Source organism: Zosterops lateralis (assembly GCF_965231275.1).
Source record: "Zosterops lateralis genome assembly, chromosome: 36".
NCBI classification, from domain to species: domain Eukaryota; kingdom Metazoa; phylum Chordata; class Aves; order Passeriformes; family Zosteropidae; genus Zosterops; species Zosterops lateralis.
In genome coordinates, this window is record NC_139796.1 from 525,652 (window position 1) to 541,020 (window position 15,369).

General features: G+C 66.9%; 1 protein-coding gene across 1 annotated transcript; it reads right to left on the reverse strand.

Moving 5' to 3' along the window:
- Positions 1-47: 47 nt before the first annotated feature.
- Positions 48-13,928, reverse strand: LOC310921725 (nuclear factor 1 X-type-like; the record flags this gene model as incomplete). Its single annotated transcript, XM_083881945.1, is given in 11 exon segments — positions 48-78; positions 1,858-1,977; positions 5,016-5,181; positions 5,383-5,505; positions 6,417-6,445; positions 6,447-6,548; positions 7,222-7,291; positions 7,294-7,341; positions 8,276-8,350; positions 8,701-8,763; positions 13,388-13,928. Coding segments are annotated over 10 exon segments (1,320 nt in total), but the record flags the coding sequence as incomplete, so codon positions are not given.
- Between the last annotated feature and the right edge of the window lie 1,441 nt (positions 13,929-15,369).

Consider the following 15,369-nt stretch of genomic DNA (forward strand, 5'->3'; position numbering starts at 1 on the left):
TTCCGGGCGGTTTTGTTTTTTTTTTTCTCCTCGTCCGGCGCGGGGGGTGGGGGAGGGGCAGCGTCAGAGGAACCAGGACTGGGGGGGGAGAAATTGGGGGGGGGTCAATAAAGGGGGGGGGGGGGCACAGAGACCCTCCCTGACCCCCCCAGGACACCAAACCCCCCCCCAGGACACCAATTCCCCCCGGATGGGGGTCCCTGGGCTGGGGACCCTCAAATTGAGGGTCCCAAACCCCCCCAGAAAGGGCTGAGACCCCCCCAGAAAGGGTTAAGACCCCTCCCCATAAAGACCTGTGACCCCCCTTAGGATTTGGGGGGTGACTGGGACACCCTGAGGGGGGAAAACCCTCCAAATTATTGTGACCCCCCCCTAAAATCCCCCCAAAATTGGGTTGGGGTCCCTTCTGTGCTGTGGATTGGGGGGGGTTAAACCCCCCAGGACCCCCCCAGACCTTCCAGGACCCCTCAGAACCCCCCAGGACCTTCCAGGACCTCCCAGGACCCCTCTGGACCCCGCAGGACCCTCCCAGGGCCCCCCCCAGGACCTTCCAGGACCCCCCAAGACCTCCCCAGGACCGCCCAGGACCCCTCAGGACCGCCCAGGACCCCTCAGGACCCCCCAGGACCCCCCCAGGACCCCTCTGGACCCTCGAGGACTTTCAAGGACCCCCCAGGACCTTCCAGGACCCCCCCGGGACCCCCCAAATCCTCAAGGTGGACACGTGTGATGGAGGGGGGGGGGGGGGCCACAACCCCCTCCCCCGGCTTGGCCACGCCCCCCCGCCAGCCCCGCCCCGCCATTGGCTGCCCCGCGGCCGCACCACCGCTCTCGGCCAATGGGATCGCGCCGTGCCGCCGCAGCGCCCGCAGCCTGCCAAGGCCTCTGCCGGTGCCAGCCAATCAGCGCTGGCTCCGCCCACAGCCGCCTGGCGGTGCCAGCCAATCAGGCTCCGCTGCGCTTGGCCCGCCGAGAGCCCCCATTGGCTGCCAGCCCTGGTTCCCCCCCCTCCGCCTCCGCAGCGTCCAATTGGCTCCGAGCCCCGCCGCGGTCCCGCGCCGGCGCCAGCCAATCAGCGCTCGGCGCCGCAGGGCAGGCAGCCAATCGGGCGTCGTGCCACGGAGACAGGGGGGCCAATGGCGGGGCCCCGCTGGGGCGGCTTGGCCACGCCCCTCTTTGTCCGCCCGCGGTGACGCCATTGCGGGGGGGCGTGGCCTGAGGATGGGGCTTCGGTGGGCAGGGGGACAGCGGGGGGGGGCTCAGGGGTGTTTTTGGGGGGCTCAGGTGTGTCTGGGGGGGCTCAGGTATGGGGGGAACACCCAGGGGTGTTTTGGGGGGGGTCTCAGGTATGGGGTGAACACCCAGGGGTCCAATAGGGACACCCAGGTGTCCAAGGGGGGGGGGTCTCAGGTGTCCCCCCCAGGTGTCCAAGGGGGGCTATTTTGGGTGTCCCAAATCTATGGAGGGAAGACCCCAGGTGTGCAGGGGAGGGGTCCCAGCTGCCCTGGGGGGGTCCAGGTGCTCAAGGTGGAGTCCCAGGTGCCCAAGGGGGGGGTCCAAGTGTCCTAGAGGGGTCCCAGGTACCCAGGGGAGGGGTCCCAGGTACCCAGGGGAGGATCCAGATCCCCAAGGGAGGGGTCTCAGGTGTCCTAGAGGAGTCCCAGGTGCCCCTGGGGTGGTCCCAGGTGCCCAGGGAGGGGTCCCAGGTGCCCTAGAGGGGGTCCCAGCTCCCCGGGGGGGTGGTCCCAGGTACTCTAGAGGGGTCCCAGGTGCCCAGGGAGGGGTCCCAGGTGTGCAGGGGGTGGTCCCAGCTCCCCGAGGGGGTCCCAGGTGTGTCAGAGGAGGGAGGGGCCGTACCTGCTGCTGGGGGAGGGTCAGAAAGTTGCCGTCGCGGGGTCCGAGGCCGACAAGGCGGGGGGCAGCGGCGGCGCCTGACGCTGGGAATGCTGCGGGGAGAGGGGGCTCAGCCGGGGACCCCTGCCCACCTCCACAGGTGTGATAACACCTTTCCCAGGTGTGATAACACCTTCCACAGGTGTGATAACACCCCACACAGGTGTGATAACACCCCACAGGTGTGATAACACCTCCCACAGGTGTGCAGGGCCCGGGCAGGTGTGATAACACACTCACACAGGTGTGATAACACCTCCCACAGGTGTGATAACACCCCACACAGGTGTGATAACACCCCCACAGGTGTGATAACACCCCACACAGGTGTGATAACACCCCCACAGGTGTGATAACACCCCACACAGGTGTTATAACACCCCACACATGTGTGATAACACCCCCGACCCCTCCCCACCCAGGTACTCACCTGTGCACACAGACCCCCCTAAACCCAACCCCACCCCCAGGTGTGTCCCCAGGGTGGGGCAGGAAGGGACATCCAGGTGTTGTTGTCACCTGTCCTTAAAAAAGGTGAGGAAGGGGCGGGTCCAGGATTATTCCCCCTCCTCCCACACACCTCAACCCGCCCCTCCCTCTGGCCCCGCCCCCCCGCAGGTAAAAGGGGTAAAAAGGCGGGAAATGGCGAAGGAAGGAGACCGGGCTGGAATGGGCGGGGCTGGATGAGGCGCCGGGCAGGTGACAGCGATGACGATGCAGGTGATGACGCACGTGCAGCCGGGCCGGGCGGGGGCACCTGGCACCTTTGGGAACCCTCGTCACCTGCTGACACCTGGCTCTTGTCACACCTGTGTCACCTGGGGAGACCCTGTGGGCAGCCCTGGTTACCTGGGGGACACCTGGAGATACCTGGGAACACCTGGAGATACCTGGGAACATCTGGGGGACACCTGGAGATACCTGGGAACATCTGGGGGACACCTGAGAGACACCTGAGAACACCTGGGGATACCTGGGAACACCTGGGAACATCTGGGGGATACCTGAGAACACCTGGGGACACCTGAGAACACCTGGCTCCTGTCCTGGGCATCAAAGTCATTGTCACCTGTCTTGGGGACACCTGTCCTGGGAACACCTGAGGGTCTTCCTGTGCACCTCTGGCACCTGGATCACTCTGTCACCTGCCTTGGGGACACCTTGAGGTCCTCCCCAGGTGGCCCCTGTCACCTGCTGCACCCCCAGTCCTGTCACCTGTCCCAGGGGCACCCTGAGATCACCTGGGGCACAGGTGTCACCCAGTGCTGGGTCACCCCGGGGTGGTGCTGGCACCGGCCATGAGGTGCCCACAAGGTGTTACCTGGAGCCCACAGGTGTGTGCCCCACACCTGGGTACCTGCACCCACACCTGGGCACACCTGTACTGCACATCTGGGCACCTGTACTGCACATCTGGGTGTGCCCCACATCTGGGCACATCTGCACCCACACCTGGGCACCTGCACCCCACATCTGGGTGGACCCCACAGCTGGGTACCTGCGCCCCTCACCTGGGCACACCTGCACCCTATATCTGAACACCTGCACCCCACATTTAGGTGTGCCCCACATCTGGACACCTGCACCCCACACCTGGGCACACCTGGGCACCCCTACACCTGCCTGTACTGACATTTGGGTGCCCCCCCCACACCTTGGGCACACCTGCACCCACACCTGGGCACCCCCTACACCTGCCTGCACCCCATACCTGGACATCTGCACCCCACATTTGGGTGTGTCCCACACCTGGGCACACCTGCACCCCACATCTGGGTGCACCCCACACACCTGGGCACACCTGGGCACTCCCTACACCTGCCTACACCTCACATTTGGGTGCACCCCACACACCTGGGCGCCCCCTACACCTGCCTGCACCCACATCTGAGCACCTGTACTCCACATCTGGGTGCACCCCACACACCTGGGCACACCTGGGCACCCCTACACCTGCCTGCACCCCCTCTCCCCCCCCCTCCCCACACCTGCGCCCCCTCCCCGGGCCCCCTGCCCCCCGCCCCCCACGGCCAGGGCCCGGCTGCGGGCGCGGGGGGAGCCGTGGGGGGGGCCGGGGGTGCCGTGGGGGGGCCACAGGTGTGTGTGAGGGGGGGGGGCACAGGTGTGAGGGGTGGGGAGGGGGCACTTACGGGGTGCGGCGGGGGCTCCGCCCGGGGGGCCGCTGGGGGCTTTGGGCTCCGGCGGGGGCAGGGGCAGGGGGCGGGCCAGGGGGGCCCCCGCAGCCCCCCCAGCCCGGCACGGCTGCAACGAGAACACGGTGACGGGACCCCCGGGACCCCCGGGACCCCCCACCCACGGGCCGAGGAGGGGCAGGGGAGGGGGCCTGGAGCCCCCCTTGTACCTGGGACAGGTGGGCACAGGTTGGGAGGAGGGGGGGTGGTCCTACGTGGGGATCCCCCAGGTGGGGGGACCTCGTTTGGGGGGTCCTCAAGTGGAGGGACCCCAGGTGGGGGGTCCTCAGGTGGGGGATTCCCCAGGTGGGACATCCCCAGGTGGGGGTCCCCCAAGTGAGGGGACCCCAAGTGGAAGTTCCTCAAGTGGGGGTTCCCCAGGTGGGGATTCCCCAGGTGAGAATTCCCCAGGTGGGGTTTCCCCAGGTGGGGTTTCCCCAGGTGGGGGTTCCCCAGGTGGGGATTCCCCAGGAGGGGCGTCCCCCCCACGTTGGGGGTCCCCAGTTCGGAGGGTTTATTTGGGGAGGGGTCCCCCCCGTCACCCCCTGCCGGAGCCAGCGCGGCCCCCTGGGCCTCATTTGCATATCAGACCCCGCCCCTTCGCGGCGCATTTACATACAGACCCCGCCCCCTCTGGCCTCATTTGCATCGCGCGCATGCCATTGGCCCTCCGACAGCCGCCTCATTTGCATACACGCCCCCACCTCTCATCACCCTCATTTGCATCCAGGGGGCGGGGCTTGTGAGAGGCCACGCCCCTTTCTGAGCCAAGCCCCGCCCACTCTCCTTGTGGCGCGCTTTCTCCCCTCTCTGTGCCCTCCCAATTTATCCCTGATTTATCCCGGGTTTTTTTTGGTTTTTATCCATTTTTATCCCATTTTTCCCCCTCCAGGCCGCCCCCCACGACCCCCGGGCCCGTCCCCGCCGCACCTGGGGCCCTGGGCGGCGCCGTCGGCGCAGACGAACTGCACGAAGTCCTTGAGCGAGTCCTGCCCGTGGTGGTAGCGGATGGTGGGGTGGGCGAAGTAGGGGCTCGACTGGGGCAGGAGGGACCCCGACGGGAAGTGCAGCGCCGAGGCCGAGGCCCGCGGGCTGCCTGCAGGGACCCTCAGCGCCAGCGGCCCGGGACCCCCGAGGGCAGGGGGACCACCCTCCTCATCATCCTCATCCTCCCTCTGATCCCCCTCCCCAGGTGTGTCCCCCCGTTATCCCACCCAGGTGTGTCCCCCGCCCCACCCCGAGCAGGGAGGGGGTCCCGGGGGTCTGGGGGCTCTGGGGGTGTGGGGAGGGGTCTCACCGGGGCGGACGCCGGCCAGGACGGGCAGGGGGTGGTGGCCGAAGGCCATGCGGGGGGCGGCGCCGTGGCCGGACAGGGCGCTGCAGAAATCCAACTTGCCCGACTTCTTCAGCGCCGCCGGGCCTGGGGAGGGGGCCGGGGGGGTCGTGAGAGGGCCAGGGGGGTCGTGGGGAAAGGAGGTGGACACCAGCACCTCCCCCTCCCCAAAAAACCCCCCAGTTTGTCCCCCAGACCCCCCAAAAATAAAATAACTCTCCCCTTTTTACCCCCCAACTTTGTGTCCTTCTCTCAATGTCCCCCCTTTGTCCCCCATCTGAGGCCACATCTGTCCCCAGGGGGTCTCTCCTTGTCCCCAAACCCCCTCCCCCCATGTCCCCAGACCCCCCCCCCCCAATGTCCCCAGATCCCCCCTAATGTCCCCAATCCCCCCCCCCCCCCCAGTGTCACCCACCGGTGTCAAGGTCCCCCCCCCAGGGTCCCCAGACCCCTCCTCAATGTCCCCAAACCCCTCCCCGTGTCCCCAAACCCCTCCCCAATGTCCCCAAACCCCCCACTGTGTCCCCAAACCCCCCATTCCCCATGTCCCCAGACCCCTCCCCATGTCCCCAGACCCCTCCCCTTGTCCCCAAACCCCCCCTCTCCGTGTCCCCAAACCCCTCCCAATGCCCCCAGACCCCCCCAGTGTCACCCACCGGTGTCCACGTCCCCCCCCAATGCCCCAACCCCCTCCCCAATGCCCCCAGACCCCCCCAATGCCCCCAGACCCTCCCATGTCACCCACCGGTGTCCACGTCCCCCCCCCAGGGGCCCCAGACCCCTCCCCATGTCCCCAAACCCCCCTCTGCATGTTCCCAACCCCCCCCCGTGTCCCCCAAACCCCCTCCCCATGTCCCCAAACCCCCCCCAGGGTCCCCAGACCCCCCCAATGTTCCCAAACCCCTCCCCATGTCACCAAACCCCCCCCAATGCCCCCAAACCCCCCCCAATGCCCCCAGACCCCTCCCCCAATGCCCCCAGACCCCCCTGTCACCCACCGGTGTCCACGTCCCCCCCCAGGGGCCCTGGCTGCTGCCGGGGCCGGGGACCGCCCCGGGCCGGGGTAGAAAACGTCATCCCCGGGACCCTCCAGGTCCCCCTCGTCCAAGGCCTTGGGGCGTTTGGGGCCGCTGTGGGGACAGGGGGGTCACCCCGGCGGTCGGGGGGGGCGGCACAGGGAGGGGCAGGGGTCCAGACCACCCCCCAAGAGGAGCCAGGGGTCAGGAAGGGTCAAGGGGGGAGTTTTGGGGGGTCCCAGCCCATCCCCAATAAGAGCCAGGGATCCCAGGGGTCTCAGCCCACCCCCCCAATAGGATCCAGGGGTCAGGAGAGGTCAAGGGGGGAGCCCAGGGGGTCCCAGCCCACCCCTCAAATAGGATCCAGGGGTCAGGAGGGGTCAAGGGGGAAGTTTTGGGGGTCCCAGCCCACCCCCAAATAGGATCCAGGGGTCAGGAGGGGTCAAGGGGGAAGTTTTGGGGGTCCCAGGTGATCATGGGATGCAAAGGAGACCCCCCCCTCCCAAATCCCAGGGATTTTTGGGGGTTCCGGAGAGTTGAGAAGTCCTAAAGGGGGGGGGGGGGTGAACACCCCAAAACGGGGGGTCTGGGTGGGTGACAAACCCCCAAATTTGGGGAGGGGTCCAGGCAGAGTCTTGGTGGGTCCAAAAATCTTATTGGGGGAACAAGACAAAACCCCCAGACCCCAAAACTTGGGTGGTCTCGGGGAGTTGTGAGGGGAAAACCCCCAACCTGGGGAGCCCGGATGGTGCAGCCCCCCCCCCCAAACCGGGGGTCCCGGGGGTACCTGGCGGCGGGGGGCCCCAGGGGCCGGCGGCCCAGGGCCACGGGGCTGATGTTGTAGTAGCCCCCGGGCTCTCCAGGTCGGCCAGGGAGAAGTTGGGGCCCGAGGCCGTGGCCACGGGGGCTGGGGGGACACGGGGGACACGTGGGGGACACGCTCGGGGGTCTCAGCCCCGCCCTGGTTCTGTTTCTGGTCATTCCCAGTGCTCGTGTGTCCTCCTGTCCCCTCCCTGTTGTCACCCTGGTGTCCCCCATCCCTGGTGTCCCCCCTGTGCCACCCCAAGCTGTGTCACCTCCCCGTGTCCCCCTGGTGACCCCCATTCCCGTGTCCCCACAGTGTCACCCCAAGCTCTGTCCCCCCAGTGTCCCCTCCCCATGTCCCCCCAGTGTCACCCCAAGCTCTGTCCCCTCCCGGTGTCCCCTCCCCGTGTCCCTGTGGTTTCCCCTGTTTCTGTTGTCCCCTCCTGTCACCCCGAGCTGTGTCACTCCCTGGTGTCCCCAGTGTCCCCTCCCCATGTCCCCCCAGTGTCCCCCCAGTGTCACCCCAAGCTCTGTCCCCCTCGGAGTCCCCCAGTGTCCCCTCCCCATGTCCCCCCAGTGTCACCTCCCCGTGTCCCCCTGGTGTCCCCCCTGTGTCCCCCCAGTGTCACCCCAAGCTGTGTCACTCCCCAGTGTCCCCCACCCACGTCCCCCTGTGCCACCCCAAATTGTGTCACCCCCTGGTGTCCCCCAGTGTCCTCGGTGTCCCCACCAGTGTCCCCTCCTGGTGTCCCCTCCCCATTCCCGCGTCCCCCTGGTGTCACCCCAGTGCCACCCCAAGCTGTGTCCCCTCCCTGGTGTCCCCTCCCCATGTCCCCTGTTCCTGTGTCCCCCCTATGCCAGCCCAAGCTGTGTCCCCTCCCCAGTGTCCCCCACCCATGTCCCCCTGGTCTCCCCTTGTGCCACCCCAAATTGTGTCACCCCCTGCTGTCCCCCAGTGTCCCCTCCCCATGTCCCCCTGGTGTCCCCGTGGTGTCCCCAGTGTCCCCCCCCAGTGTCCCCCCGGTGTCCCCACTTACTCTGGGACACCCTCACCAGCTCGGTCACGTTCCAGACACCTGACGTCACAAAGCAGTCCTGGAAGGTCAGGTGACCTGGGGACACCGGGGGTCACTTGGGGTCATCGGGGGGTCACTTGGGGTCATCGGGGGGTCACTTGGGGACATCAGGGGGGTCACTTGGGGGACACTGGGGGGGGTGACGGGGCTGGCGGGACATGGAGGGGACACTTGGGGACACTGAGGGGACACTGAGGGGACACTGAGGGGACACCAGGAAGGGACACAGTGGGGATACTGGGGACACTGTGGGGACCCTGGGGACACCAGGAGGTGACACTGAGGGGACAGGGGGACACTGAGAGGACCGTGAGGACACCAGGAGAGGACACAGGGGACAAGGGGACACCAGGAGGGGACAAGGGGACACAGGAGGGGACACCGACCGTTGGGCAGTGGTTTGATGTCCGCGTCCCCCTGCGGGTTGGAGCTGTCGGATTGTCCCGAGTCTGCACAGGGGGAGGGGACAGGGGGGTCACACCCGGACACGGGGCCTGTCCCCTCCTGACCCCCGGAGACCCCCCAGGGGCCCCCCAGAAACCCCCAGGGACCCCCAGGGACCTCCCAGGAACCCCCAGGGACCCTCCAGGAACCCCCAGGACCCCCCAGGACCCCCCAGGACCCCCCAGGAGCCCCCAGGGACCCCCAGGACCCCCCAGGGAACCCCCCAGAGACCCCCAGGGAACCCCCAGGGACCCCCGGGCAGGGCAGGAGCCGCCCCCGCCCCCCCGCCGGGGCCTCAAAGGGGCTCCTTGTTCCTGTTCTGGTTCCCGCGGGGTCGTTCGAGGTGAGGGAACCTCGCCAGAGCCCGAGGCCCCTCCCGGGAATTTGGGGAGGGGGGAACAACCGGAATATCCCCCCCGACCCACCCTGAGCCCCCCAAAGAGCCCCCACAGGGGTGGGGTGTCCCCCTCCTTCCCCTGGTCCAGGTGATTTTTTTTAGGGATTTATTTTGGGGAGGGGGCAGAGAACACGCTGGGGTGGGTTGGGTTGGGGTTGGGGGGGGGTCGGGGCTGGCAGGGGGCCGCGCTGGGGGAGGGGAGGGGGGGCCGGGGGCCGCCGTGGGGCCGGGCCGGGGGCCAGGAATGCGCTGGACCCCCGCCAGGGGCAGAGCCAACAAAGCCAACATTGTCTGAGCGGGGTTTGGGGAGGGGGGGGCGAGAAAAAAGGGATGGCGGGGGGGTTTTCCCCCCCCCAAAAAAATCATAAACAGCAAAATTCTGGGGGTTGGGACCCCCTCCCCATACCTGAGACCCCTCCCCAACCTGGGACCCCCCCAATGGCCCCCAGGGGGGTCGGGGGGCTCTGTTTGTGTGTATCCCCCCCCCCCCCAAAAAAAAATCATAAACAGCAAAATTCTGGCGTTTGGGACCCCCCCCATCATACCTGAGACCCCTCCCCAACCTGAGACCCCCCCCCAAAGCAGGAGGGTCCCCCCCAATGGCCCCCAGGGGGGTCGGGGGCTCTGTTTGTGTGTATCCCCCCCCCAAAAAAAAAAAAATCATAAACAGCAAAATCTTGCGGGGTTGGGACCCCCCTCATCATATCTGGGACCCCTCCCCAACCTGAGACCCCTCCCCACACCTGGGACCCCTCCCCAGCTGGAGGAGGGGGGTCGTGGGGCTCTGTTTGTGTCCCCCCCCCCCCAAAAAATAAAAATCATAAACACCAAAGTTTTGCATGGTTGGGACCCCCCCCCATCATAACTGGGACCCCTCCCCAACCTGAGACCCCCCACCCCACCCATGGGAATGGAAGACCCCTCCCCAAAGCAGGAGGAGGGTCCCCCCCAATGGCCCCCAGGGGGGTCTTGGGGTTCTTTGTGTCCCCCTCCCCAAAAAAAAAGGAGGAGGGGGCTCAGCGGGAAGGGGACAAGGGGACCCCTCCTCACCCCAGTGGTGACCCCAGGGGGGGTCAGGGGTCACCGGGGCACGTGTGGGGTCGTGACCTCGCCTTGGGGGGGGGATTTTGGGGGGGGGAGGGTGGTGGACCCCCCCTCACATCAACCCCCCCCCTCACCTCCTCATTCAGCCCCCAGACCCACTTTAGGGGGGGGGGGTCCCTGCCTCATTCCCCCCCACCCTGGAGACCCCCCCAGCCCCAGGAAACCCCCCCAGCCGGTGGTGGGGGAATTTGGGGAGGGGGAGATGGGGGGGCAGATCCTGCTGAGCAGCCGCGACCCCCCCTCAAAATGTGCCCCCCCCCCATTTTACACCTGCACCCCCCAAACAACACCTGGACAAGCCCCCCCCCCACAAAAAAAAGACCCCCAAAGCTTCACCCCAGACCCCCCCACACCTTCCTACACCCCCCACCTCACCTTATCCCCACATCCCCCTCCCCAAAATCCCCCTGGACCCCCAGAGAGGGGGAAAAACACCTCCAAATCCCCCCCTGGGACAAGGGCCAGGAGGGGCTGGGGGGGGGGGGGGTCCCAACCCTTGTGGCTGTGACAGTACTGGGGGGGGGGGGTTCTCACACACCTCATTATGGGGAGGGGTCTCTATTTTTGGGGCTGGGGGTCCCAGGCCAGGCCCGTGATGCCGCAGAGCCTTTCGGGTGCCAACAAGAGCCGCCATCTTACGCTCCAAGGGGGGCTTGGCACCGAGCCCCCTCCCCAAAAATACACCCACTGCAGCATCCAAAAGCCCCCTGAGGTGGGGAGGGGGTTTAATGGGGGGGGGTTAATGGGGAGGGGGTGTCAGGGGAAGGGGGAGAGGCCCAGGGCTGGCGGAGGGGCCTCGTGCCGTGGCGGGGGCACGGTGCCAACCGGGGCCATTTTGGCAGCGCCGCCTTTGGGGGGATCGGAGCCCCCGGCAGCTGGGCCTGGGGGGGGACTGGGGGGGTCTGGGGGGCTTTGGGGGGGTTTGGGGGGGGTTTAGAGGGGGTTTAGGGGGGTGTGAGACCCCCACTCAGCGTTGTGGGTGTGTTGGGGATCGGAGCCCCCGGCAGCTGGGCCTGGGGGGGGACTGGGGGGTTTGGGGGGCTTTGGGGGCGTTTAGAGGGGGGTTGGGGGGGTTTGGGGGGTGTGAGACCCCCACTCAGCATTGTGGGTGTGTTGGGGATTGGAGCCCCCGGCAGCTGGGCCTGGGGTGGGATTGGGGGGGTTTGGGGGGGGTCTGGGGGGGTTTAGGGGGGTGTGAGACCCCTCCCCAGTGTTGTGGGTGTGTTGGGGTTTGGAGCCCCCAGCAGCTGGGCCTGGGGTGGGATTGGGGGGGTTTGGGGGGGTTTGGGGGGGTGTGAGACCCCTCCCCAGCATTGTGGGTGTGTTGGGGTTTGGTGTGAGAGCACAGAGGGGGATTTGGGGAGGGGGGTTTGGATAAAGACCCCCCCAAAGTGACTCATTTGCCATCTGTGTCCAGCAAGGACTGAGCACACCAGGAGTGACCCAAAACCCCTCGATTTGAGCCCAAAATTCCCCTCCCAGCACAGGCAGGGCCGAGCTGGTGGGCCGGGGGTCCCCCAAAACACAGACACGGCGCGTCCCCCCCTAAACACACCTGAGACCCCCTTTTGGCTGGGTTTGCACCCCAAATCCCACATTTACACCCCTGTGACCCCCCAAACCCACATTTACACCCCTGAGACCCCCTAAAACTCCACATTTACACCCCTATGACCCCCAAACTCCACATTCACACTCAAACCCCACATTTACACCTCTGAGACCCCCCAAACTCCACATTTACATCCCTGTGACCCCCTAAACTCCACATTTACACCCCTGAGACCCCCTAAAATCCCACATTCACACCTCTCTGACCCTCAAAACTCCACATTTACACCCCTACAACCCCTAAAACCCCACATTTACACCCCTGAGACCCCCAAACCCCCTGTACCAGCACCAGGACCCCCTCCCTGCCCACCAAAACAGCACAAGCACTCCAGGCACAGCTCAGTGCTCCCCCCATCACCCACCCCCAGCACCCAGCACAGCCCCCAGCCCCATCCCAGCCCTGCCAAAGCCCCCCAGGCCCCCTCCCAGTGCCCGCCCCGGCACGTTGGGCTTGGCAGGCGCCGCCTTTGGCACCCGGAGCCGCTTTGTGCCAGCGAGGCCGGCCCGGGGACGGCCCAGGTGGGGCTGGGGGCGGCCTGGGAGGGGGCTCGGGGGGGTGGTGTAGACCCCCCACCCACCATGATAAAATATCTTTGTGATGATTGGGAGCCATCCCCAAATATACAGCTCACTCTCAGGTTGGGGGTCTCAGGTTGGGGTCTCTCAGGTTGGGGGGCTCGGGGTGGTGGTGTAGACCCATCCCCAAATCCACATCTCTGTCTCAGGTTGGGGTCTCTCAGGTTGGGGGTCACAGGTTGGGGGGCTCAGGGTGGTTGTGTAGACCCCCCACCATGATAAAATATCTTTGTGATGATTAGGAGTCGTCCCCAAATCTCCAGTTCTATCTCAGGTGGGGGTCTCTCAGGTTGGGGGGCTTGGGATGGTGGTGTAGACCCATCCCCAAATCTCCAGTTCTATCTCAGGTGGGGGTCTCAGGTTGGGGGTCTCTCAGGTTGGGGGTCTCAGGTTGGGGGTCTCTCAGGTTGGGGGGCTCGGGGTGGTGGTGTAGACCCTCCCCATGATAAAATATCTTTGTGATGATTGGGAGTCGTCCCCAAATCCACAGCTCTCAGGTTGGGGGTCTCAGGTTGGGGGTCTCTCAGGTTGGGGCTGGATGGGGGTCCCAGGAGGGGGGCTCGGGGTGGCCGTATAGACCCCCCATGACAAAACATTATGGGGGGCTTGGGGTGACCCCACAACAAAACATTTTTATGACGGGAACCATCCCCAAACCCACATCTCTCTCTCAGGTTGGGGTCTCTCAGGTTGGGGGTCTCAAGTTGGGGGTCCCTCAGGTTGGGGGTCTCAGGTTGGGGGTCTCTCAGGTGGGGCTGGATGGGGGTCCCAGGAGGGGGGCTCAGGTTGACCCCACAACAAAACATTTTTATGACGGGAACCATCCCCAAACCCGCAGCTCAGGTGGGTCTCTCAGGTTGGGGGTCTCAGGTTGGGGGTCTCTCAGGTGGGTCCCTCACATTGGATCTCTCCCAGGTAAAAGACCCCACCCCACTCACCTGGCGAATGCACGAAATAAGCCAGGTACAGGTCCAGCTCCTTGATGGTGACCCCGATGTGGTGGGGCTGCACGCAGAGCCCGGGGCTGGCGCACTGCGGCGCTTTGGCCAGGCGCTCCCCGTCGGTGCTCTCCAGGGGAACCCCCTTGAACAGGATGACCATCACCAGGTCCAGGCGCCACACCTTGTCGGCCTGGCGCAGGCAGTCGATGCGCCGGATTTTCCCTTTCTGGTCGGGGTTGGAGAGGACGCAGCACGGCGCCTTCTTGCCCGTCACCGACAGCACGAAGTCCTCGCGGCACTCGGGCCGGATGTCCTTGCGCAGCTTGGCCAGGAGGCGCGAGGCCCATTTCTGCTTCACCTCGGGCTTCTCGCCCAGCAGCTCGTCCTTGACGGCGCGTTCCTCCTCCTTGGACATCCTCTTCTCGTGCTTCTTGAAGTATTTGCGCTTGCGGGCCTGCAGGTTGAACCAGGTGTAGGAGAAGGCCCGGACGTGGGGCAGCAGCGCCTCGATGAAGGGGTGGAACTCATCCTGCGTGGGGAAAATCCACAGGTGAAGGGGTTGGGGGGGTCACAGAGGGGATTGTCTCATGGGGACAGAGGTGGGGGAGCCCCAGGGGGGTCCTGGTAATCCCAGCCCCCAGGGGGATCCTGGTATCCCGGTAATCCCGGCCCTGGTGGGGATGAGCCGCGTTCCCGGGGCTCCAGAGGAGGATCTGGGGCTCCAGAGGAGGATCTGGGGCTCCAGAGGGGGATCCCGGGCTCCAGAGGGGGATCTGGGGCTCCAGAGGGGGATCCGGGGCTCCAGAGGGGGATCTGGGGCTCCAGAGGGGGATCCCGGGCTCCAGAGGGGGATCTGGGGCTCCAGAGGGGGATCCCGGGGCTCCAGAGGGGGATCCCCGGGCTCCAGAGGGGGATCTGGGGCTCCAGAGGGGGATCCGGGGCTCCAGAGGGGGATCCCGGGCTCCAGAGGGGGATCTGGGGCTCCAGAGGGGGATCCCGGGCTCCAGAGGGGGATCTGGGGCTCCAGAGGGGGATCCCGGGGCTCCAGAGGGGGATCCCGGGCTCCAGAGGGGGATCTGGGGCTCCAGAGGGGGATCCGGGGCTCCAGAGGGGGCTCTGGGGCTCCAGAGGGGGATCCCGGGGCTCCAGAGGGGGATCCCGGGCTCCAGAGGGGGATCCCGGGCTCCAGAGGGGGATCTGGGGCTCCAGAGGGGGATCCGGGGCTCCAGAGGGGGCTCTGGGGCTCCAGAGGGGGATCCCAGGCTCCAGAGGGGGATCCCGGGGCTCCAGAGGGGGCTCTGGGGCTCCAGAGGGGGATCCGGGGCTCCAGAGGGGGATCCCGGGCTCCAGAGGGGGATCTGGGGCTCCAGAGGGGGATCCGGGGCTCCAGAGGGGGATCCCGGGCTCCAGAGGGGGATCTGGGGCTCCAGAGGGGGATCCCGGGCTCCAGAGGGGGCTCTGGGGCTCCAGAGGGGGATCCCGGGGCTCCAGAGGGGGATCCCGGGGCTCCAGAGGGGGATCCGGGGCTCCAGAGGGGGATCCGGGGCTCCAGAGGGGGATCCGGGGCTCCAGAGGAGGATCTGGGGCTCCAGAGGGGGATCCCGGGGCTCCAGAGGGGGATCCGGGGCTCCAGAGGGGGATCCGGGGCTCCAGAGGGGGATCCGGGGCTCCAGAGGAGGATCTGGGGCTCCAGAGGGGGATCCCGGGGCTCCAGAGGGGGATCCCGGGCTCCAGAGGGGTCCCGGGGCTCCAGAGGGGGATCCCGGGCTCCAGAGGGGGATCTGGGGCTCCAGAGGGGGATCTGGGGCTCCAGAGGGGGATCCCGGGGCTCCAGAGGGGGATCTGGGGCTCCAGAGGGGGATCTGGGGCTCTGGGGCTCCCGTGGGGCCGGAGCAGGGAGCGCTGAACTTGTCCCTGTCCTGTCCCTGTCCCCGGTGTCACCACAGCTCCATTCCCTGTGTCACTGTAGCCTCATCCCC